Source organism: Nyctereutes procyonoides, unplaced genomic scaffold (assembly GCF_905146905.1).
Source record: "Nyctereutes procyonoides isolate TBG_1078 unplaced genomic scaffold, NYPRO_anot_genome, whole genome shotgun sequence".
In the NCBI taxonomy this organism is placed as follows: domain Eukaryota; kingdom Metazoa; phylum Chordata; class Mammalia; order Carnivora; family Canidae; genus Nyctereutes; species Nyctereutes procyonoides.
In genome coordinates, this window is record NW_026575131.1 from 44701079 (window position 1) to 44725355 (window position 24277).

General features: G+C 52.1%; 1 protein-coding gene across 1 annotated transcript in view; it reads left to right on the forward strand.

Moving 5' to 3' along the window:
• The window catches only part of ELL (elongation factor for RNA polymerase II), a 78615-nt gene that overhangs the window by 47435 nt on the left and 6903 nt on the right, over window positions 1-24277 (forward strand). The window contains exons 2-8 of the mRNA XM_055342742.1: window positions 949-996; window positions 7637-7758; window positions 8184-8347; window positions 10669-10943; window positions 14531-14655; window positions 21454-21550; window positions 22738-23212. Of these exons, the coding sequence (XP_055198717.1) occupies window positions 949-996; window positions 7637-7758; window positions 8184-8347; window positions 10669-10943; window positions 14531-14655; window positions 21454-21550; window positions 22738-23212 (1306 nt within the window). The remainder of the gene's footprint in view (window positions 1-948; window positions 997-7636; window positions 7759-8183; window positions 8348-10668; window positions 10944-14530; window positions 14656-21453; window positions 21551-22737; window positions 23213-24277) is intronic.

Below are 24277 nucleotides of genomic sequence, written 5' to 3' on the forward strand. Positions count from 1 at the left end.
AGTCTAGAGAGCTGCTTCACCCATGCGGGGCCTGTGGTGGACCTGACGGTCTGGGTGGGGAGCAGACAGGTAGTCACTCCAGATACCTGGTGTCTGGGATGTGGGGGGCCAGCGAGAAGGCCTCTTCTCACTGCAGATGGGGCTGAAGTGCAGGCCTGAGGACAGGCTCTGAGGGAGGTAGGAGAGCCAGACCCTGGCTGCCATCTGGAGGAGGCTGGGGAGGACAGTGGGCACAGAAGCAAGGCAGGTTTGGGGGCTGAGGGAGGAGGTTGTGGTGACAAACTAGGACCATGCTGGGGGGTGATATGTGCTGTACAGAAGATGGGTGCTCGGGGCCCAAGATGGGTGAGAAGAAGAGGTGCGACCCTCCATCTGGATTCATGTTCTTTCTAAAATTCTGACAGAAGGCTGATCTCTGAATAGCTGAAGCTTAAAGTATTTTGAGTTTTTAAGTATATTTTTTCTTGTGACATTTGGAAATTCCGCCACCCCAAGCTCAGTGACAAACTGCTCTGAAACTGTGACGTGGGAGCTGAGCAGGCCTTGGGCCCTGTCCTGGCAGGGTGTTTGGTGGGGGTTGGGGGGTGGGGATCACCTCATCAGCCTGCCTTCTGGCTAACAGCACTCATTCATTGCAATTCCCTTCTGAGGGGGTATCTCCGAAGCAGGGCGGTCTGGGCTGATACTGGTTTGGGGAGAACAGTGAGGGGCTGTCATCTCCTGTGTCTCCACTCTTAACTCTTTTATACCTGGCCTCCATGCCGTCAAGGAACTACTGATCCTTCAAAATCTTGTTCCAGTGACCTTTCCTGTAATTTTCAGATGTATGTGTGTTTTCTCTCGCCTCTCCTAAAAACACTCTTACCTTACTCTTTCTATAACTGGGAAGTGAGTGTTTGGATTTCGAGATATCTTTATTGACGTTTTCCCATTTTGCTTTTTTTGCAGGAGTCTGTTTCACTGAGACCATCAATCCGATTTCAAGGAAGTCAAGGGGTGAGTCTTTTTTGTCTTAATCATATCTGGAATTGTGACCAGTATTCTCTCTGGCCTGTCATGGTATGCTGGGCACAGAAGCAGACTAGAGGCAGCATTTTGGTCCCATCCATCTCGGTGTCAGGCCAGGCACTGTGCCGAGCTAAGATCTGCTAGGTTGGTCCCATGGCCAGGGACCACATCAAGAGGCTCTCTGGGGTAAATGCAACTTTTCTGTCCAGCAGAGCCTCCCTTCCTGTAGCCAATGCATAGCTGACTCTCAGGCCCCCAAATCTCTGTTCTGATCTAATCTCTGTGCTAATTCAAAACTGAAGTGTCCCAGAGGCCAGGCAGGCCTAGAGCTATGGCCTCCCCTGGAGGTGGTTTGTTGGTGGACCTGGGACCATGGATGTCTGATTTTGGTACTGGACTGCTGGATGGGGGGAGGGGCTTGTTATAGAAGCTCACCACTTCATGTTTTCTGAAACGTCTTTATTTCATTCTAAATGATCATCTTCCAGAAAAATTAGAGAATAAGAAAAAGGAAAAGTCCACAATCCTTGCCCCCCAAGGCTTAGGACCTCCCACCGCCCCCATATCCCTCATCCACCAAACATGCCTTGGAACGCTTCAGTTTTTTTTTTTTTCTTCTGGTCTTTATATTGCAAATCTTTTTTTTTTTTTTTTAAATCTGAAGTGTTGCCACAAGTGGCTGAGTCAGTTTCCACCTGACAGCTGGGCGTTTGCCTCCTTATGGAGGAGGTCTGTGGGTTTCACCTCTGCCAGGGTGCTCCAGAGAGACAGCCTCTAGAGGATCCATGTGTCTGTGTGTGCAAATGCAAAGATACCAAGAGATACATTGCAATGCATTGGCTCACGCAGTTGTGGGGCTGATGAGGCTGAAGCCCATCCAGGGGCAGGCAGGAATGGGCATTGTGGTCCATAGGCGAGGTTCCTTTTTCCTCAGGGAAACTGAAGTTTCCCTCCTAAGGCCTTCAGCTGATTGGATGAGGCTGTACTCAGACCATTAAGGATCATTTTCTTAAAGTCAGCTGATCATGGATGTCACCACATCTACAGAATACCTCCATCCAGATTAGCATTCGTGGCGTCATTAGGGCTGTGGCCTGGCCAGGTGCACACATGAACTGAACTGACCATCATACTAAGACCTGTCAAGGTCAGCAAGATCCCCTGAAAAGCCCCAGACTCCCTGCTCCCCCAGTGCCTCCTCTGGGACCTCTGCACCTCTGTCAGGCTCCTTTTGAGTCTTGTGGTAGTCTTGCCTTTATCTTCCTTGGGACGTTTCCCCAGGGGCAGAGGTCAGTGTTGAAGGCAGGGCTCCCTGGTCTTGCTGCCAGACTGGCCTCATGGCGCCCTCTGGTGGCCAGTGGTCGTGCTGTGCCCTCAGTGGTCAGGGAAAGATGAGGAAGTGGATCTATGCAAAGGGCCACTGAGATCAATGGCTTATCTAGTGAGCAGCATTTTCTAGTCATAAAGACACCACCTGGCCACTCACAGGAGCCACAGAAGCACCACAGAGTTCTCCCGGACCCTGCCTTGTATTGCCCAAATTTCTGTGCAAAGCCTGAGAGCCACATCCATTTAATTAAGGGTCCTACTACCTTCAATTTAGAATCATGCTTTACCTGCCTTTTTTTGCTTCCTGGATTTTCTCATGTATAACAGAAGAACCTAAAGGTTCTGAGGGTACTGAGGCCCTGTGCCAGAGTTCTGGCCAGGCAAGTCAGACCATGATTCTCCATAGGAGGCTATTCCCTGTGTAAGCCCGTGTGAGGGTTAGAGGGTGCCAGGTGGCAAGGAGGGGTGCTATTCTTTCTCTGCTTGCTGTGAAGAGTCAGGCACTAGATCTACCCTCTTTTTTTAAAAATTTTTTATTTATATATGATAGTCACAGAGAGAGAGAGAGAGGCAGAGACACAGGCAGAGGGAGAAGCAGGCTCCATGCACTGGGAGCCCGACGTGGGATTCGATCCCGGGTCTCCAGGATTGCGCCCTGGGCCAAAGGCAGGTGCCAAACCGCTGCGCCACCCAGGGATCCCTAGATCTACCCTCTTTGTCCTCTGGACCTTGTTCTTCTCTTCCTGGGCTTTGATGGGATGCATCCCCTCATCCCTGCCAGTTGTGAGGAGCGTGGCCTGGCTCTACTCACATAGCAGACACTCTTTGCCAGGCTGCATCTGCATAGTCAGCCTGATGCCAGAGGAGGCAGGGCACCTGGGCTCTCCCCTCCTACTTCTACTGGGTACTCAGCTGCTTGTGCATAGCTGAGGTTGGAGGTGGAGCTGGTGAGGTAGGCTGGACAGAGAAGGAGTAGAAGGTCAGTGGGGGTGGGGCTGGGCAGGCTCTTTCAGTGTTCATGGTGCATGGGCTGATTCCACATTTGGCTCTTTGTAGGCTGACAGGAACTCTTTCTCAGAGGCCCATGAAGCTGACAGACTGAGACCCCATCTGCCAGCTCCTTAGCTTGGGGACCTTGGCCAGTTCTTTTCACCATCCCTCAGTCTCCTTGCCCAGGGGATGAGCTCTCTGCCTCAAGGGTCGTGTGTGTGTGTGTGTGTGTGTGTGTGTGTGTGTGTGTGTGTGTTAATGAGGCCTTAGGAGAACCATTGTCTGTCTTGTGGCCCAGAATGAGCTCACTCAGCTCCTTGTACACATTCCCCCTTGGTGTGCACAGCCAGCACAGGGCTTCAGCATTAAGCACCGCCAGGGGTGGGAGTCTGATCTGGCCTGGCCACCTCTCTGCCTGTGCTTGCAAGCACCATGAGAGCCAGGCCTGCCCAAGGAGGTTGTGGCATGCAGCTGGACCATGGTATTAGCGGGTTCCTTGGAGTGACTAACGGCATGTGCCAAGTTGTCCTGTGAGCCATATTCGGCCTCTAGGGTGCCATGTGCCAGAGCTAGATGTTGATCTTTGTTTCATTTGCTGTGTACATGTTTGTTTGCATTCTCTGCCTTCTCTCAGATACTGAGCTGGCTGAGACCTGGGCCCCTCTGCTGTCCACGGGTCACTTCTAAGTTGTTAACCTCTGACAGCTGGCGAAAAGCCTCTGCAGGGAAAGAGAAACCCCCACCTGGCCAGCCCTACCCTGAAACTCTTCAGTTGATGAAAAAAGAGAAGTAGGGTCAGTATCCAGGGCTGCTTAGGGTCTTCACATTTCCCTGTGCTGCAACAGGAGCCTGCACTACAGTTTCTAGAATGAGGTTTGGCAGGTCTGGTCAGAGATGTTTGACCAGTTTCTGTGTGTCTAAGAGTCATCTCTTCGGGAGCAGTTAGGGACATAAATAAGATTGAGCCACTAGGGTGCTTGTAGCTGCGTTGTTTGTAACAGGGACAATTTGGAAACAGTCTAGAAAATTTTTGAAGTGGGGGTTTCAGAAATTGGGAGCCATTTCCAGGAGGAGGGGCGGGTGTGTCCTCCTTCTACTGAGCTTCCTGGGTGAGTGAAAGCATGAAAGTGGCTCTTGAAATGCAAGCAGAGCTTAGAATGCACCCTTGGGTTGGTATTGAGGGAGTGCCCCTGGGTGAAAGAGGATGCTCTGCTCTTGGAAGTCAAGTTCAGCAATAGTAGTTCTCATTACCCAGAATATGTTTATTCTTAGGCTTCCTTGAGAAGTGAAAATAGCTAAGGAAATGTATGGACTGGAAGTTCCTCTGACCAGAGAGAAGACTCTGGGCATTTGGTGTTTGGGTTCCTGTGTATGCCAGTTTACCTCATGCTTACCTGAATAGAATATCAAGTGCTTCCTCTCCCCACCCCCAGTTTTTTCCCCCAGGACTTGCTTTGTCTTTTCACAGCCCCCACCTGCACCTACACTGTACAGGAGGCCCTGCAGATGGGTGGGGGGAGGAGGCAGGCTCTGCTTGGGACAGATTTCAAAGGGAGGGGCTCTAGCCAGGGACCTGTGTCCCGTCACAGGCCTCAGAGGCAGTCAGGGCTACCCAGGAAGGACAAAACTGTTTGGTGCTTCAGGTCTATGCACACAGACCCTAATTAGGTTTATAGTGACATAACCTGGAGTCAGGGCTGACATCAGACACACCCAAATCTACATGCTTAGGCCAGCTGAGGACCACATGGTGGCCCCCATTAGGCAGCTGAGACTTGGTCCAGAAGGTACATGCTCTGGCCGAGTAGGGCCGAGTTTCGGGCCACATCCTGGAGCATGTTCCAAGCTCTTTGCTGACACACAGAAAGCCATGCATTCCTGGGCTATTCATCCCTATCTGGCTAATTTCCCTGCCTGGTTCCTAGTGACTGGTAACCAATAACAAGGGTTGTTAAGGAGCAGCAGAGCAGCCTGTTAACTAGAGGATTCTACAGGCCATGGTAGTGCTGGGGAGGAGCTGGGACCAAGAGAATGGGTCACAGCAGGCTCCTGGAAAACCTCCCTTCTACCTCCTTTCCTCCCCGACTCAGGTGCCCCCCACTTTGTCCTGAAGGATACTAGAGACCTCTTCCTCTGTCACGAAGAGCATCCTGTTTCCCTATTAGTCAGTTTCAAGCCTTGGGTTCCCACCATCCTGTGGCTCCAGTAGCTACAAAAGCCCACCTCTGGGCTCTGCACTGGAACTCCCACTTCCATAATGGATTTTGAAGGTGGACAGACACACCTGTGTGGAAAAGGTGTAGATGGGGTCAAGGGGTCACAGTGAAGACCCCTCCCATAGCCCCTGCCCAGAGGCAAGCACAATCACTTTGGGGCTCAGGCCTCAACTCCTTCCCTCTTCTCAGGGGTGACAGCCCAGTGAGCATCATTGTCCTTGAGGCAGCCACTGTCCTGAGCAGACTGAGGTGGAAAATGCTGCCTGGGGAGGCCACATCTCCACAAGAGCCAAGGTGGGATGAGGGAGAGGGTCAGGGATAGGGTGGAAAAAGAGCCCCCCACGGCAGCAGGTGTCAGACTCCACTGGCAGCTGCTTTTGGTTTGCTTTGTGGCACACAAGCTTCCTGCTGCATTCTGGGCAACTGCGTCAGTGTGTTTCTGGCTTTGGGTACGTCTCCTGCAGTGACCCTTAGCAGCCTGGGCCTTGGCATCTTGTGCAGCGTGTTTCCAGCTACTTCTGTGATGGGGAATGAAAGTCACATCCAAGAATGATTGAGTGGACAGCACAGGTGGCCACAAGTGTTGGACAGGGAGATGTCACGTGTGGGCAGGCCAGGGCTCAGCTGCCATATCTGGGAGCCACTCTGTGCCATGTTGGCTCTCGCTGTGCACATCCATGACTCTCCTTGGGGTGGGGACTGACTGTATGCTGAGTGGGTCACTCAGTGTTTGGGGGCCAGCTTTCAGCTGGGTGCAAATGCAGGTTCCCTATGGATCCACACACCTACCACCCTGAGGGGCAGGATAGGGAGGCCATGAAGCCTGGTCAAGAGAGCAGTGTCCCTCCATGTGGCCTGAGCCACTGTGTCCTCAGTCTCAGGCCGAACTGCCCTAATTTACCTGTGACAGCTAAAGGGGTAGCTGTGACAGGGGTAGAACTCAGCTGGGACCATGTTCGATCCAGTGCTGATGAGAGGTGTTGGCATCCTCACAACATTGGAGAGGATACAGTGCTTGGATATACAGAGGTGGTTTGGTAGCCCAGGGATGAGGCCTGAAGGTGGCCTGCCCATCCCCTTAACCTCCATTTACCACTTGTGTCCCCCTTCTGTGTCTGCCTAGCTGTGGTAAGCTCCTGCACTCAAAACCCAGGGATTACTGTATGAGGGGTCACCACTGGTGACAGAGGGTTCTAGAAGCCCATCCTGCACTCCAGACATGGCCCAGCCACGAGAACATTGTATCTTCCTACCAGCTTCCTCCATAGCCCCTAGGACTTCAGCCTAGGGAGGTTTGATCTGGAATCCTGCGGTGTCCTCTGGGGGCAAGGCTTTCCCACCTGCGCTGAGCCCTGCACTGTGGCTTGGAGCATTGCTGTCTATCTTGTCTGCCAGCCAGGCTCTCCATCCCTTCTGCAGAGGCACTGTCCAAAGTCAGGGTTACATTAACCAAGACATTCATCCTGTGTCACATGTAACTGTGTCATGGTTTGTTAGCAGTGAGCCCCTCACCCCCCTCCTGCCTTGTTCTTGGCTGCTGGACAGTGAGTGGACATTTAGGTGGAGTCTGTATCCCACAGGGGAGCAAGTGTGTGATGTCTCCTGATGCCCATCTTTTTTTTTCTAATTTTATTTATTTTGAATATTTTATTTATTTATTCATGAGAGACACAGAGTGAGAGGCAGAAACATAGGCAGAGGGAGAAGCAGGCTCCCCATAGGGAGCCTGATGTGGGACCTGATCCAGGACCCCCAGGATCATGCCCTGAGCCAAAGGCAGATGCTCAACTGCTGAGCCATCCACGTGTCCCTCCTGATGCCCATCTTGTGTGATTTCATCTTCATGCATGTCCCAGGCCAGATCTGCCCCATTTGCTGGGTAGGACACTGGGTCTTGGCCTAGATCAATGTGGGGTCCCTGTTTCCAGGTGTGTGTTCGGTGTTCTATGCTCCTCAAGCCTAGGTACCATCGCTGCTTAGAAAGTGCTTGCACATTCTCATTGTGTCAAGCTGTGGGGATGGTCTAGGGTCCAATGCGTGGGCCATCCCATGGTGTTGTGGACCTCTCAGTGATGTCTCCACTCTCCATGCAGCACATCTCCATCCCCCAGCCTGACTGCCCCACAGAGGCACGGACTTTCTCCTTCTACCTCTCCAACATTGGCCGTGACAGCCCCCAGGGCAGCTTCGACTGCATCCAGCAATATGTCTCCAGGTGAGGCCCCACCCGGGCCAGTGCCCCCTTCTATTTCTTCTTCTTTTTTAAAAATTTATTTATTTAAGTAATCTCTACACCCAGCATAGGCCTTGCTCATGACCATGAGATCAAGAGCCGTATGCTGTACCGACTGAGCCAGCTGGGCCACCCCAGTGTCCCCTTCTTTTACACAAGCCTTGCTGCTGCTTTCCACATGTCCATGGCACAGGTGCAGGTTCTGGCCTGCTGCCTCTGCCCAGGGGCCTGGGTTCCCTTGTTTCTTCCAGGTCAAGATGTGTCGTGTGGAAACCAAGCTGCTCAAGTTAGCAGTGACCCCATTTCCCAGCTGGGGATAGTGGGGTGGGGGGAGGGCATGGGCTCCTAGACCGTCTCTCCTTGTCATCCCAGGAGTTCACTTTGGCTCCTGGCCCCTTATCTTGCAGCCATGGGGATGTTCACCTGGACTGCCTGGGCAGCATCCAGGACAAAATCACGGTGTGTGCCACTGACGACTCCTATCAGAAAGCACGGCAGAGCATGGCACAGGCTGAGGAGGAGACACGGAGCCGTGGTGCCATCGTCATCAAGGCTGGAGGCCGCTACCTAGGTGAGGATGAGGCCTGGGACTCCTCTTACGGGGGGCTCATGACTGTTGGGCAGCTGTGGTGGGGAGCAGGAAGGACTTAGGGCCTGTCCCGGCCAAGAGCTGGAATGGTGGGTTGATAGGTACGGCCCCTAGCTGGGTGAGCCACATGGTTTGTCAGGTCAGAAAGGAAGGTCCTGTTGCACTGGCTGAGTTGGCTAGGGGCTGTGGCATCTGTTAATTCTCCAGTCTGAATAAGAGCCCCAAGAACCCTAGGAATTCCAAATCCATGAGCCCCTCTCTTAGGATCTGGCCTCAGGAATCTCTACCCATCAGGGAGATAGACACATTTCTCCACAGCAGGGCTTCAGTCTGTCCTCCTCCAGCCGCCACCCCTGCCCTCACCTGCCTGGTCGACTCTTCCCCGAGACCAACATGGTCAGTGGCAAGATGCAGATGGTGATATGTACTCTATGGCAAGTGCCCTGCTGCTGGGTTGGGGCCAATGAGGGGCCATCGGGTTGCAACTGGGAAGGAAATGTGTTGACTCCCTGCTGGATGAGAAGGCTCTGGCAGCTAATCATCTGCTTGGAAACAATTTTAGTGAAGTTGAGACACCAACAACATGAAAAGTGTTTACTTGTAGGAAGCTCCGTTCCTGCTTTAGTCCTCCCAGCACCTAGGCCTAGATAATTTCAAGAGTCATCAGGATTCAAGGCCAGGAGGAAGGGTGTGACCGGGTATTAGGTGTGAGAGAGGCACAAAATGGCATACAGCAAACCAGGACCTTGATGGCATTGGGTCCTTTTTTCTTGTTTAAGAAAAGGTGGGAAGATTTCAAAGTGCCACCCACCCCCCCACCCCCCCCGCCAGCCAGGAATGTGTGACTTCACTGGCTTGTCAGTGGGCTTGGCTCTGAACGAAACCGAGACGTCATTGCAGGAGTCCATTTGCCAGTAAATGCTGTGTCCCGGTGGACGTGGCTGTGCATGCTGAGGGAGCCTGTGCTCTGGGCTGTGAGCTGTTGCTGGGGATGGAGCCACCCGAGGGCAGCAGCCAGAATCCAAAAATGCTTCCCTTGTTCTCACCTCAAGGTGCAAGTGTGGACATGCATATATATCTTAGTAAATTTCTGGTCCTTTGGCCAAAAATTAGGTCAAAATGTGGTTTCTTATACCACTTTGGGTACAGCAAGAGTGTTGCGGGGGTTTTGGTTCTGGTGGAAACCCTTGTGCCCTGGCCTGTGAAGCCACAAATGAGCATATCCCACTGCGTCAGGCTTCTCCTCGACCTTGCATTAGCCATCAGCTTGGTCTTCTGGAGACAAAGTCTGGTCCTGAGGATTCTGACAGCACTTCTTCCTGTGTTAATTTGACAAGTGAGATTTAAGGGACAAGAGAAAAACAAAAAAACAAGTCCTCACAGAGAGCTTTCTGGCCCAAGGATGGGAGGCATGCACTGACCTCACTTGGCCGTGCATGTTTCCTCAGTGGCAGTGGTGCTGTCCAGGGTGGAGTAACAGTTTCCGAGTGGAGGCCCCTCCCTCCAGAGCAGCGCTGGAGTCTGTTTGCTCCAGACTGCTGCCCCTGGGACTCTGAGCCATGTCTGCTCGAGAAGCGTTTGACGGGGCTGGAGCTGGGGAGCTGCTCATACCTGGGGTCTCCAAGAAGCTGCCCAAGTGGTCCGATACCTTTGTTCACTCATCCTTTTTCATAAAAGAGAATGGGGGATCCTGGGGGGACAGCACAATGCTGTGATATTTAGGCTCTGGGGGCACCTGCCTCTCACCATTCAGGAACCCCACTCTTTTTACTATCAGCCCCTTTTCCTGGTGTGGTTGGGCTGCCCATGATGAAATCTTGAAGTCTGTGAAGGCTCTGAACACACTTCTGTTTCCTATAGTTCCTCCTTCTGACACTAGAGGCCCCACAAACGCCTGATGAACTGTGTATGGTCAGCAGATGGTGCTCTCACTTTTTTTTTTTTAAGATTTTATTTATTCATAGAGACAGAGAGAGAGGGCCAGAGACACAGGCAGAGGGAGAAGTAGGCTCCATGCAGGGAGCCTGACGTGGGACTCGATCCCAGGTCTCCAGGATCATACCCCAGGCTGCAGGCGGCGCTAAACCACTGTGCCACCGGGGCTGCCCTGGTGCTCTCACTTGTCCTGGGTCCCCACCGAGCAGGCCAAGCTGGATAGGGCTTGAACTGCCTTCCCTGGAGCTGTGGGCCTTCAGTGGGCATCCATGCACTTGCTCAGAACCTGGCATCAGCCCTAGGCAGAAAGACACAGAGGCCACCCTCTCACCCCCCTCAAAACCCTAATGCCTTGACTCTTGTTGCAGGTAAGAAGGTTCAGTTTCGGAAACCAGCCCCGGGGGCTACAGATGCTGTGCCTTCCCGGAAGCGGGCAACCCCCATCAACCTGGCGAGTGCCATCAAGAAGAACAGTGTTGGTGGCATTAGCGGGGGCAGCGGGGTGTCTCAGAGGCCTTTCCGTGACCGGGTGCTGCACCTCCTGGCGCTGAGGCCCTACCGGAAGGCCGAGCTCTTGCTTCGGTTACAGAAGGATGGCCTGGCCCAGGCGGACAAGGATGCGCTGGATGGCCTCCTCCAGCAGGTTCGTGCTTCTTGCCTGGGGCCAGGTTGAGGGTCTAGTCAGCCTCTGCATAGGGTCTGGATACAGGGTGGGCTGGGAAGGGCTCTTCCTGGGGATCTCTTCCAAGATTCTCAGCCTACCTCAGAGCCTCGGCCTCCTGGGTTAGGGCATGCTTAGGGGTGTCACGGACATGGCACTAGCCATGGTGGTTGCTGTCCAGTGGCCATGAGATTGGCTCCGAGTAAGGTCACACCCTCCTCTTCACTGTCTGCTGACACACAGGCAGTAGGCACAGCACGGAGGATCCTAGACTTCAGGTGCCTAAGGATTTTAGAATCACTCAACACATATGTGAGTGAGCAAGAGCTCAGGCTCCATGGTCAGGAAGGCCTCCTGCCGCTCACCAGCGCTGGCCCTGGGCAGGGGCTTTGCTTTTGGACGCTCAGGCTTCTGTGTGTGGCTGCGGCTTGACTCCAGCACCTCTCAAGGGCTGAGCTGGAGGGAATGTGATGTCAGCAGATGGAACCTGTTATGGAACAGTTCAGGCTTTAGAACAAGAGCTGCAGGCCTGGCTGCTTTCCCTAGGCCCTTTCCTGTCTCCCGAGCCCCTGGAGGGAACTCAAGGACCCTGGGAAGGTGAGCAGCTTTTTCTGGCTTTGCCATGTCAGCAGGGCCATGCAGATACGTTGGAGCCCTGCTGTGAGGCTCACATGGCTGGCTGTGGACAGTCCCATCTTGCGGGAGAGGTATGGTCGAACCTCCAGTTCTGTCTACCAGCTCACTTGCCCCTCTTGCACCCCGCCTCAGACACTCTGGGCGCGCAGACAGTGCAAAACACACATGTTGTGATAATCAGTAGTTGTATCTGAGGTTGAGCCACAGAGTTGGCTGTCCCTTATGTCATGGGGACCCTGGCCTTGGGGGCTCCACTTGCCAGGAAAAATCTGTATGGGTTTGGCCTTTAAATTTTTTTTTTAAATTTTTTTTATTTTGAATGCATGTGCAAGCACAGGGGTGGGGGGCAGAGGGAGAGAGAGAATCCTAAGCAGGTTCCACACCCAGCACAGAACCTGACACAGGGCTCAATCTCATGACCCTGAGATCATGACAAAATCAAGAGCTGGATGCCTGACCAAAAGAGCCACTGAGGTACCCCTGGATTTGACCTCTTGAACCACTGTCCCTCACTCAGGTTGTGCAGGTGAGGACCAAGCTGCACAGTTTCTTCCTCTGAGCTTAGGAGTTGGCTCAAGGCCTGTTAGAAGATGTAGCTTCATGGCTCAGAAGTGGTGTTTTTTTTTTGTTTGTTTTTTTTTTTTGGCAGAGGGGCTTGCCAAAGCATCCAGAAAGCTCCAGAACCAGGAATGATGTTGCTAGGGGACTTGTTTCCTTGGAAAGTCACAGACGTCAACCTTATCCTTGGGAACTCAAGGGAAGCACGGCAGAGACCCTTCCCCTGGGCTGGAACTCAGAGAGAATGAGGCAGGGCTGGCTAAATGCCGGGTCTTTAGATGTGAGCCAGTACTGAAGACAGAGGCCTGCCGCTGGATGTGCCTGCAGCACATACTGCTATCCATTCAGGCCACTATCAGCTCCTAGCATGGCATTCTTGGAAATGCCCTTGCTCCCACCTTCCTCTCTCGCCCTGTTTGTGCCCAGAATAAAGAAGAAGCACATGAGCCCCTCATGCAGAATGTGAAACTTGGCTGACCGAGCACACAGATACAGCTGAGATTTACCCTCTGAGCAATCCTCAAATGCAGCAGGAACGCCAGGCTCAGTTTTCCGAAGAAATGGGGATCTGTTGGTACTGATGTCGCTCTGCCAGGGGTGCCTGCTTTTTTAACCTCTGAGATGCTGTCGTTCCCAGCCCTTTCCCAGAACCAAAGAGGCACTGTGCTGGGCTCTGGCTTCTCTGGTTGATTCGGATTCAGCAGCCTCCTGTGGGGAAGCTTATCTGGTGTCTGTGGGCAGAACGTCCTTCCCATGTCTACTCTGATTTCTTCTGAGTGGCCCCATCTGCTTTGTGCTTGTGTATTTACTACCAGCTTGTCCTCCCCGGCAGTTGTGGGCAGTAGCAGGACCCCATCAGCTTGAGGAAGGGAAAGGTCTCGGGAGATACTGTGGGCTGGGCCTTGTCTAGGCTGGTCATTTCCAGCCTCCCCCGAGAAATCAGGGATTCCGATGAGCAGCACAGACAAAACCACACTCCTCAAAGGCACCTTCTCTTTTCCTTCTGTGAAAACATCCAAAGCAAAGATTCAAAGCATCTGTCTCTGGTGCTGGCAGGGCCTCAGAGAAACCCGTAGGCTCATTCTTTGTGGGTAGGAGTGTTGATGGGTAGGTTGCACTTCTGGAGAGCATTTTAGCAAGATACATCAAGAGCCATAAAAATGTTCAGAGCCTTTGACCCACCCATCCCACTTCTGGGAAGCTGGCCGAAGGAAACCATCGGCATAGAAAAACCTGCACTCAGTGGTGTCTGTTCATGCTACAGAGAAACTGCAGATGGTGTTGCATCCAACAAAGGAAAAATCTGAGTAACTCACAGTGCAGATGCTTGGTGGAATGTTACTTGGTCATTAAAAATGCTCCCTGTAGAAACTCTTATGGCCTGGAGTCCCTTTCAGAAGCCTGTGACAGTGAAGACCAGCAGTTGCCATGCCTATGTTCCACGGCCGTGTGCTAGAGGCCTAGTGAGATAGTCACCAAAGCACCCGCTTTGGAGCGGGGCCTGAACTTCTTCAAGCACCCTTAAGGTCAAAGTTCTGAGTCCATCTTTGTGGTTTTGGAGACAAGCTCAGCCTTCATTAACCAGCCTGAGTAGGACTCACTATTTTCAGGGAAGATGGACCTAGCTTGGCCCCTAGCGGCCCCAGCTCCCCCACCCTCCACCATCTCTGCCACAGGAGTGCATACCTGAGAGGGGGGTGTCAGTCTGTTAAGGGTGCTATAACAGAATTACATAAACTGGCTGGCTTATCAACAACAGATGTTTGCTTTTCATGGTTCTGGAGACTGGAAAGTCAAAGATCAAGGCACCAGCAGACTGGGTGTTTGGTGAGGGCCCCTTTCCTGGTTCATAGACTGTCTTCTCCATGTGTTGTCACATGGCAGGAGTGAGGAGGGAGCCTCCTGGAGGCTCTTACAGGGACACTGCTCACATTCAGGACACTGCTCCATCCTCATGACCTAATCACCTCCCAGAGGCCCCACCTCCCAATACCATCATTTTGGGTGTTCAGATTTAACATGAATTTCAGTTGAAATATTTCAAAATATTCAGTACATAATAGGGGAGGCTGGTGATGGGGTCCTGGGAGTATAGATGACAGCAGCTGGCGCCACCACCTGCCCCCTCCCCTACCCCCCCGCTTTGGAGCAAGCCTGTCTGCCAGCAGCTATAAGACATATGCATCAGGATGTGGTGTTCTGATCCTTTTGCATCCCAAGGCTTGCTGCCCCAGTGTGCAGTGGATTTGGCGGGGGTAGAGGGTGATGTCCTCTTTGCCCTGTGTGTCTCTATCCCCCCACTCTCCATCAAATGCTTTCAGTAACTTCTGCCTCTCCTGGGCTTCTGGCAAGGTGATCCTGTCTATGTCTTACAGGTGGCCAATGTGAATGCCAAGGATGGCACATGCACGTTGAAAGACTGTGTCTATAAAGACGTGCAGAAGGACTGGCCTGGCTACTCAGAAGGGGACCAGCAGCTGTTGAAGCGGATGCTTGTCCGGTAATGCTGCCTCCCATGCCTAGGCATGTCCCCCTGGTTCTGGGGCAGATGTCATCCTGAGGATGTTGGGGTGGCCTTATGTGGTCCCAAAGGCCACAGGCCCTTGAGCAGGATGGAAAGATCTGGGAGACTTTGGCAGTCTTCCTATTTCCTGGGATGCCCTGGTGCTGAGGCAGCCCACTGTGGCCTCCTGTTGGGGGAAAGGCCAGTCCCTGGTGATGGAGCAGATGGTTTAAGTCACTGTCCTGAACACTAGAATGCCCAACAGAGGATTCAGTCCACCCAGCCTGTTCCACGCTTCCTTTCCCAACGAGCTCCTTTCCCAAACCTGCACATCCCCACAGGCTTCAGCTATAGGCTGCCTCTTTAAAAAGAACCTTTCAAGAACATGAAGCAGAGAGAGACAAAGCAAAACAAAACTCCCCACAGGCGTGATTAAGTAGCATTAATTAAACACATTCCCTCTCAGATTAATTGGGACCTGAGGTCAGGAGTGGCCTTGGTGGCTCAGGGGAGGAGTGGTTAAGTAGGCCCCTGCCTGGCTCAGGCAAGCAATTAATGATTTCCTTCTCAATTGATGCCTGACTTGGGAGCACGGGCTGTGAAGTGCCGTTCAGAGCAGGCTGATACACTAATTAGTCTTTAAATGATTTCTCAGGGACTTGAGTTATTTATGAGGTTGTGGGGTTTTTTTTGAAGTTCATCTGTTTAAAAGAGTAATTGCATGCAGACTTGGGGCGACTCTTAGGTGAACCTGGGGTTTCTCCTCAGCCTTGCAGGGCACTCCAAGCTAGTACCTGCTTCTGAGCCAGCCTAAGGTCACCACTCTGGGTGTCCAGAGGTCCTGGGGAGGCTGAAGAGCTGTTTTCAGCAGAAGACCACTCCTACCCCTATACCCTCTCTGGTGTCTTCTGTTGCCCTAGCTAACCACGTATAGGGCCTTGGCCACACTGAACTCTCTAGAAGGGGCGTGGGCAAGAGCAAGTAGCCTTGTTGTATGTTTGTGTGTAGGTGGGGTCAGTTAGGAATCTTGGCTCTGGAGCTTTGTGTAATTCCAGGCTCATATTCCTCCCTGCTCCGCTGAGTGAGTTGCTAGGACACCTGTGAACTCAAGGCACTTGGCTTTCTCCTGGGCAAGTATGGTGTCCCTCTTTCTGTCTGCACGGGCCAGCTTAGGGATCAACCGTGCCAGAAACCGCTTGTTGCCAGCAGCATGTATTGTCCATGGAAGCTTGAACCAGTTGGTGTGCAAAGGTGAGGGTCAACATCATCAATGCCCGCAGACACACTGGAGGTCACCTGAGCCACCTGTCTGTGCAGCTTATTTTCTTTAGGTTGTCCCCCTCTCCCTGAAGAAAGCCCCATTTACAGTGGTTCTTGAAGCCTCATGGCAAGAAGGAAAAATAGGGCCTTGGGGTATTTCTGCTAGTGGGGACCAGCATCACCCCAGAAGCTGGGCCACCTTCTTTTCCTACAATTTGTTCAAAATTCATACCTGAGGTTAAGCATGTTCATGCTTCCAGGGTCCCTGGGCCCCTGGGGCTTTGCTCTGCTCAGACACCCTCTTGCGGCATTGTTTTGATCGTTTGTGCTTCAATTCCCAGTGTGTGTAGCTGCTAAGGCTTGTCTGTCCCAGGTGTCTAATGCAGGATGAGGCCTCGGCAGCTGTGCCCAGCCCTATAGTCACTGCCCTCAATGCCATCGCCGCCACCTGCACTTGTCCCAGCCTTGCTTGCCCGAGGGCAGGTGTCTGCACCAGATGCCAAGCCATGGCCACCAGCCCCATCACATGTGCTTTCTATGGACTTGGTAACCTATATTACTGTTACTTTCTCTGCTTTGACTTCTCCTTGTCTTTCACATCCAACTCCAAACTTCCCCCGATGTCCCATGGCCTTTTGTCACTCTCAGCAGATCACAGGTCCTGCAGGTTCCCCCAGGAGTCGCTGCCCTCTCCTGCCAATTCTCCCATTCCTGGGTCTGCAGTTCTGCCTTGGTGCCCAAGGGCTGCAGCTCTTGAGGAAAGAACTTCAGGAGGTCCCTTTGCCATAGTGCGGTCAAATCGGATTGACAGTTGGCCAGGTCTGGACCTTCAGCTCCCGAGGACTTTTGCCTTCATGTGGAAGGCCTGGACCCCAGGGCTTGGAGGTTGCATGTCAGCATGGTCACAGGGTTACCTGGCAGGTGCTCAGGGGTGAGTGCGTCTGCCCTCACAGCCTGAAAACTCAGCTCATCCTTCTTCTTACTCTGTGTGCGCTCCTGAAAAGGCTTCCTGTGCCCCATTACATGGGGTGGGATGTGGGAGGCATGGGCCGTGGGGTGTGCTCCACACACTGTCTGCCTTCTGGTATTACCCATTGTTGTGGTCACTCTCTTCAACTTCTCCCAGCCCATCTCTTCTTTGCCATTGTTTATGGTTTCTACTAGTCTTTGGTCGTGTTTTGTGTAGCATCACGTTGTTATTCCATGGAGGTGATGTTATTTTTATTTTTAAAATTTTTATTGTTGAAGTATAATTGATATACAGCGTCATATTAGTTTCCAGCATGCGGCAGGTGGTTGGACAGTGTTCACCCCAGTAAGCGTAGTCGCCATCTGTTACTGCACCACAGCCACAGTGTCATCACCTACATTCCCTGTGCTGCACCTCGGGTGCCCATTCCTGTGACTTCCTTATCTCAGAACTGGAAGTGTGTACCTCTTCATTCTCTTCACCTATTCTGTCCATCCCCCCCCATGCCTCTCCCCTCTGGCAGCTACCAGTTTTGTTCCCTGAACTTGAGTCTGTTTCTGTTTGTTTCTTGATTCATTTTCTTTCTTAGATTCCACACATAAGTGAAATAATGTGGTATTTGTAGGACTCACTGCACTTAGCATTATGCCCTCTAGGTCCATTCACATTTTTGCACATGGCAAGATCTCATCCTTTTATATGGCCGAGCAATGGTCCTTTGTTTCTGTCTTCCACATCTTTTCATCCCCATCTATCAGTGGACACTTGGGTTGCTCCCATATCTTGGCTACTGTAAACTAGGGGTGCTTATATGTTTTTGAATTCATCTTTTATGTTTTCTTTGTGTAAGTGCCCAGTCATAGAAGTACTAGATCATATGGTATTTCTGTTTTAACTTTTTGAGGAACCTCCATCCTGTTTTCCACAATGCAATCAATTTGCATTCCCACCAACAGGGCACAAAGGTTCCTTTTCTCCTCATCCTTGCCAGCACTTAGTTCTTTTTGTTTTTGTTTTTTTAAAGATTTTATTTATTTATAAATAGAGAATGGGAGAGAGTGAGTGAGAGAGCACAGCAGGGGGAGGGACAGAGAGAAAGGGAGAAGCAGCCTCCCCACTGAGCAGGGAGCCCAACCCAGGACTCAACCCCAGGATCCCTATCATGACCTGAGCCAAAGGCCTATGCCTAACTGACCGACTAACCGCCCCCCCCCCCACCTCCCAGGCACCTCAGTTCTTGTCTTTTTGATACTAGCCTTTCTGATTGGTGTGAAGTGATATTTTATGGTTTTGATTTGCATTTCTCTGATAATCGGTGATGTTGAGCATCTGTCTTGCATCTGCTAGCCATCTGTATGTCTTTGGGAAAATGTCTCTTCAGGTTCTCTGTCCTTTTCTAAATCAGATTATTTGTGCTTTTTCGTGTTGAGTTATCTAAGTGCTTTATATGTTTTGGGTATTGATCCCCTAGCAGATATATAATTTGCACATGTCTTTTCCTGTTCATCAGGTTGTCTTTTTGTTTTGTTGATGTTCCCTTGCTGTGCAAAAGCTTTTTGTTTTGATATGGTCCCAGTTGTTTGTTTGTCCTTTTGTTTCCCTTGCCTGAGGAGACACATCCATAAATGTGTTGCTAAGGTTGATATACAAGACATGACTATGTTTTCTTTTAGGAGTTTTATGGTTTCAGGTCTCACATTTAGGTCTTTAATCCATTATGAGTTTATTTTTGTGTCTGGTGAAAGCAAGTGGTCCAGTTTCATTCTTTTGCATATAACTGTCCAGTTTTCCCAGCACCATTTATTGAAGAGACTGTCTTTTCCCTATTGTATATTGTTGCCTCCTTGTCATGGATTAATGGACCATGTATGTGTGAGTTTATTTCTGGTCTCTATTCTGTTCCATTAATACTTATGTGCCTATTTTTTGTGTCAGTACCAAGCTGTGTTGACTATTATAGCTTTATAATATATCTCAAAATCTGGGATTGTGATGCCTCCAGCCTTATTTGTCTTTCTCACAATTCAGTGGTGTTAACTACATTCACAGTGTTGTACAACTACTACCTCTAGCTAATTCCTGAGCACATACCCCAAAATGGAACCCCATATTAGCAGATAGTCCCATTCCCCTCTCCCAGCTCCTGGCAACCACTTATCTTTCTGTTTCTATGGATTTGCCTTTTCTGGATGTTTCATATCAGTGGGATCATACAGCATGTGGCCTACTGTGACTGGATTCTCTCACTCAGCGTACTGTTCTTAAGGTTGTAACATGTATCAGGGCTGTGTTCCTTTTGTGGCTCAGTAATCTGTTGTGTGTGGATATACACACACATTTGTTCATTCACTCATCTGTTGATGGACCCTTGTATTGTTTCTACCTTTTGGCGATTGCAACTAGTGCTTCTAGGAGTGAACATTTGTGTACGAGGATTTGTATGGACATAGATTCTTAGTTCTCTCAAGTGTAGAAGGAGGAGCGGAGTTGAGGTTTTTGAAAAACTGCCAAAAATGTTTTCCACAACAGCTGCACCCTTTTACATTCCCACCAGCAGCACACAAAGAGGTTTTCCAGTTTCCCCACTTTCTCACCAATACTTGTTATTTTCCGTTATGGTTTGGTTTTATCCTAGCCCTCTTAGTGAATATGAGGTAATATCTCGTTGTGGTTTTGATTTGCATTTTCCTGATGACTAATGATGTTGAACCCTTTCTCATGTGCTTATTGGCCATTTGTGTATCTTTGGAGCAATGTCTACTTGAGTCCTTTGTCTTTCTGTGGATGTTAAGGCTGGTGTTTTGTTGTGGATTTAAAGTTTTCATCTGCTTATAGAGTCTTCTCTTTAAAATGCATTTTCTTGTCTCTGTCTTTTGGGCCCTGACATGTGTTACCTGGAGGCCCAGGGGCAGCCCTTCAAGGCTTTCCTCTGAGTGGCTCCATTTCGTCAGGAGGGCCGCTGAGGTTTCTTGGAACCCTCTATGGGCCCTTCTGTTTCTTCAGTCTTCTGAGGCCACACCTCTGTCCATCCCATTGTCCAGGTGTGCCTGGAGCAGCCTTCTGGCCTTCTAGAGAAGGCTGGGCTCCTTCACTCCTGAACACACTGGGTTCCTTCCCCACAACCCCAGAGCATAGTGGGGACAGCCCTGCAGGAGCCCCTTCACTGTGGTCTCTAAGACTCTAACCCCAGGCCCATGAGGTTCTGTGGCCTGGGGCCCTATTTTCTTGGACAAGTCAGTCACCACATCTGTTTTCAGCATTAGATCGTGTTGCTCCCTTTTCCCCTTGCTCCTTCAAGCGTTTTTAGTGGAGCCTAGAAAGAGCAGATGTAAATGCCTCTGGTTACTTCTATGTGGCTGGCCAGCAAACTTGAAGTACCCATCTTGGCCACATGTACTGTGTTACCCGGGTGAGCGCTTGCATGTTGCAGACATTTTTTTCTATGGCTCTCTTTGCATTTGGGGCCACCATAGAGGGGGCAGCAGCAGTGGTTTGTAATATGGCCATCAATCAAGGAGGTCTGCTCTGCTCATCACTGATTAAGGTCCGTGCAGACATGGTCCCTGCAGCCCCAGACCCTGCAGGGTATGGAGCACCCAAGGCACCACGCACCAGCCAGTACCAGGCTGGCTACTGGGTTCTCATGAGACTTGCAGCCTCTGGGACTATGAGAGGTGCATCAGAGAGGGGCCACAAGCCACGGTCACTAGTATGGCCTCCTTTTGCCCTTTGAGTGTTGGAGTGTCTCTTCCCTCTCCCCGCCTGCATCATTATGCTCAGGTACTGGTAGGCCAGTGGCTGCCCCATTATCCTTAAGGAGGTATTGTAATGTTGGCTCCCAGGAAAGTAGGTTCTGAATCCAGGAGGTCTTCCTTTTGTGCCAGTGCATCTTAATCCCCTTCGGCATTTTCTGAAGTTTCTGCAGTAAGCATTATTATTAGGATGAATGATTGTTTGTTTTAAAGATTTTATTTATTTGAGAGAGTGACCAAGAGAGAGCACACATGAGCAGGGTTAAAGGGAGAAGGAGAGGGAGAAGCCAACTCCCCTGCTGAGCAGGGAGCCCAATGTGGGGCTCGATCCCAGGACCCTGAGATCATGACCTAAGCTGAAGGCAGACGCTTAACCAACTGAGCCACCGAGGCACCCCTGGAATGAATGATTGCTTTCAAAAGGAGAGGTCAGTGCCCTAGTGTACCCAGCTCCCACAGGGACATAGCACAGAGCTTGAATATCTTGTCAATTTTACTTGGGTCCCTAGTCTCCACAGTAATGCGTGTTTAGATGAGTGGGAGGTCCACTGACCCTTCTCTGGGTGCGACAAGACACTAAATGGGCAGTCCTCCAGGCTGTGGATAAATCTAGGGTGGGATGTGTTCAGCTGCCCTCTGCCAGCCGTGTCCCGTATTACCCCGTGTACTCAACCCTGCTCTGGTTCGACAGCAGGGCCCACTCCAAATCACTGAGTGTAGGTGGGACAGCATGGTGTCAGTGGAAAGGCAGATGGGTCTGGCAGTGCCCTACTGGTTGTGGAGCCTTACAACTACCCTACATCTCCTTCGTAGGAAGCTGTGCCAGCCACAGAGTGCAGTTGGCCTCCCTGGAGACCCTGCTGCCACCAGTCCTCCCAGGGAACATGGAAGCTCAGCCTCACCCCCTCAGGTAGGAGCATTGGGCAAGGATGTGACAACACGTTGCTGGCGGTGGCGGCGGTAGTTGTGAGGGAGGAAAGTGGGATAGGAGCCAGCGGGCCAGACCTGACCTCAGTGTTTGGGCAGCCTATTGCATCCGTGGCTCATAGCTGGGTATTTTCTTCAGTGAGTGAGCAACTGCCTGGCTTTCCCCAGACTGGGGACCTGGGTCTGGTTCCCTGGTGCAGTTCCCTCGAGTACTTGTGAGAGGTATGTGCAAGGAGGGCAGTCTCCCAAAACACGCTGAGCTTTGTGCTCTGTGCACGGCAGGCACAGCAGATGCACACGCTGGGACTGTCATGAAGATTCCATAAAATCGAGCGTGCCAGCTGCAGGCACAGGCCCTGTGAGTGGTGGCTACTGCCGAATTGGTGAATAATCAGGAGGGTGCTCAGGTGGCCCCATCTGTATGCTCTGGCTCATGAGGCCCTCATCCCAAGACCCTAATTTACCTCCCTTTTCTCCTTTGCTGTGGAGGCTCCCAGCCCATATCCAAGGCCCTGAATCCTCCTTGTGGAGAGGTCAGGTCTGTGCCTGCCCTGGCTCTGGGGCCGAAGTAGAGGGCTAACAGCCTCCTTATTCTGCTTCCCCCTGATGGTGGGCCTGCCGCCTACCGTCCTGCTCTCTCAAGCCACTTCCCAGGGACCAGGCTATCCGTGTTCTGGCCTTGCCTCACATGCATCAGCCTTCTCACTTATGAAGTGGGGATGCAGCCTGTACCATGTCACAGGATTGCCTTGGGGATCCAGGTAGTCCTGGGTCTGGTAGGGGGTGGGAAGGGAGTCCCAGCCTGTGGGGCTGCCCTGTATCCTTCAGACTTGGTTCTGTCACCATTCCCATCATCTAGGAACGATGCCGAATGCTGAGATGTTTCAGACCAGTCCCCGGAGGTGGCCCTACTTGAGTACTTGGCTGGGCAGTTTGGCTGATACTGCCCCCTTCTTGGATCCGTCCTCAGGGTGGGCTGAGCCTAGGTTAGCAAGGGCCTGGCTGTTTTCAGTGTGCCCCCTTGTGGCCAGAGGAGGCCTTGCAGGCAGGCACTGACTTTTCCTGAGGCCTCATGAGCTCCAGGGTCAGCCTGTTGCTCCCCAGCCACTTCTCAGGAGACACCAGTGGCTCCACAGTCTCCCTTTTAAAATTGTTTCCCTTCCATTGTAGAAACGAACACAGCCTCCTGATTTCATCGACCGCCTGACCAGCAAGAAACCCAGGATATCACATTTTACCCAGAGAGCTCAGCCTGCCATCAATGGGAAGCTGAGTGCACCCCATGGCCGTGAGGCCCTGTTGCCTACTCCGGGCCTGCTAGCAGGGACAGATGCCCACCTGCCTCCACGGTTGGAGCCCCCAAGGGCCCATGACCCTCTGGCTGATGTCAGCAATGACCTGGGCCACAGTGGCCGGGACTGCGAGCATGGGGAAGTGGCTGCCCCAGCCCCAACTACATGCCTCAGTTTGCCCCTGCTGACGGACTGTGCCCAGCCCAGCAGGCCCCATGGTAACTCATCACGCAGCAAATCCAAGAAGAAGTCCAAGAAGCACAAAGACAAGGAGAGAGCAGCTGAGGACAGACACCGGGCCCGGTTGCCAGAACACATGCCCAGCCCCCTTGGAGCCCCACCAGATGCCCCAGGTAGGTACCAGGAGGCAGGCCTGGGGTCAGGGACTCTGTGGGAGGACCCTGCTAGGAGCCTGAGCTGCAGTCCACACCCACCATTGCGCAGGGGGCGCTGCACCACCCCATGAACCCCTATATTGGCACACCCTGCACATTCAGCTCCTTTGCACCTTGTCTTCTAACACAAGGTTGTCTGTGCCCTGGAGCCTTCTGCGGTCCTGCTATGCCAGGTCAGTGCCAGGAGCACAGAACTGGACTGAGCTGAGGTCCGCGGGAGGCGACCATGTACCGGGAGAGCAACTAGTTCCAGGCTCAGCTCTGGCTGCCCTGAGGTCCCAGACACTGAAAGGGAGCAGGATGGGGCTGGGGTTCACAGAAGGCAGTGGGGTGCAGTACCTGGCTGGAGAAGACCAGCACTTGGAGCCACAGGGCCTCGTGTAGTCTGCTGACAAGTGAATTTTTCAGCCTGTGGAGACTGGGTTTGGGAAGCTGTCCATATAACAGCAGGCTATAGGAGTCGGAATGAGGTCACGTAGCAGGTGAGAAAGCCGGGGGTCGAGAGATCTGGGATCACAGCAGCAGGATGAGGGGTGCAAGGTTGGCTGGGGCTGCGTGCTGAGCCTGAGAACCCTTGGGGGGGGCATTCCATACACCCAGGAGAGGTGTATGGACAGACCGGCTTGGGGTGGGAGGAGGAATCTTCACCCCCAGAGCCTGGGCCACCTTAAGTTCATAGCCCAGGGCGCCTGAGCTGAACACCCCATGTGGCTGTTAACTTAATCAGCATGGTGTGACCACAAAGATGCAGCTGCACCTGCCACCTGCAGTCTCAGGCTATGTAACTTGCTGCCCTTTCAGATTATTTCCCCAGGAAGGATCCGAGCAGGAGGCATTCCTAGGGCAAAGGGTGGAGTTGCTTTCTCCTTAAGGCTTTTTTAATGAGTTATTCAACTACTCTCCAGAAAGGCCTTTGCCAGCCCCTCCCTCTGACTGGAGGGCAGGTGTTGGCAGCAGCCAGGTGGAGGCAAGGCCTGGTTCCCTTGAGCTGATCCTGCCGGGAGAGACAAACCCTGAGCAGGC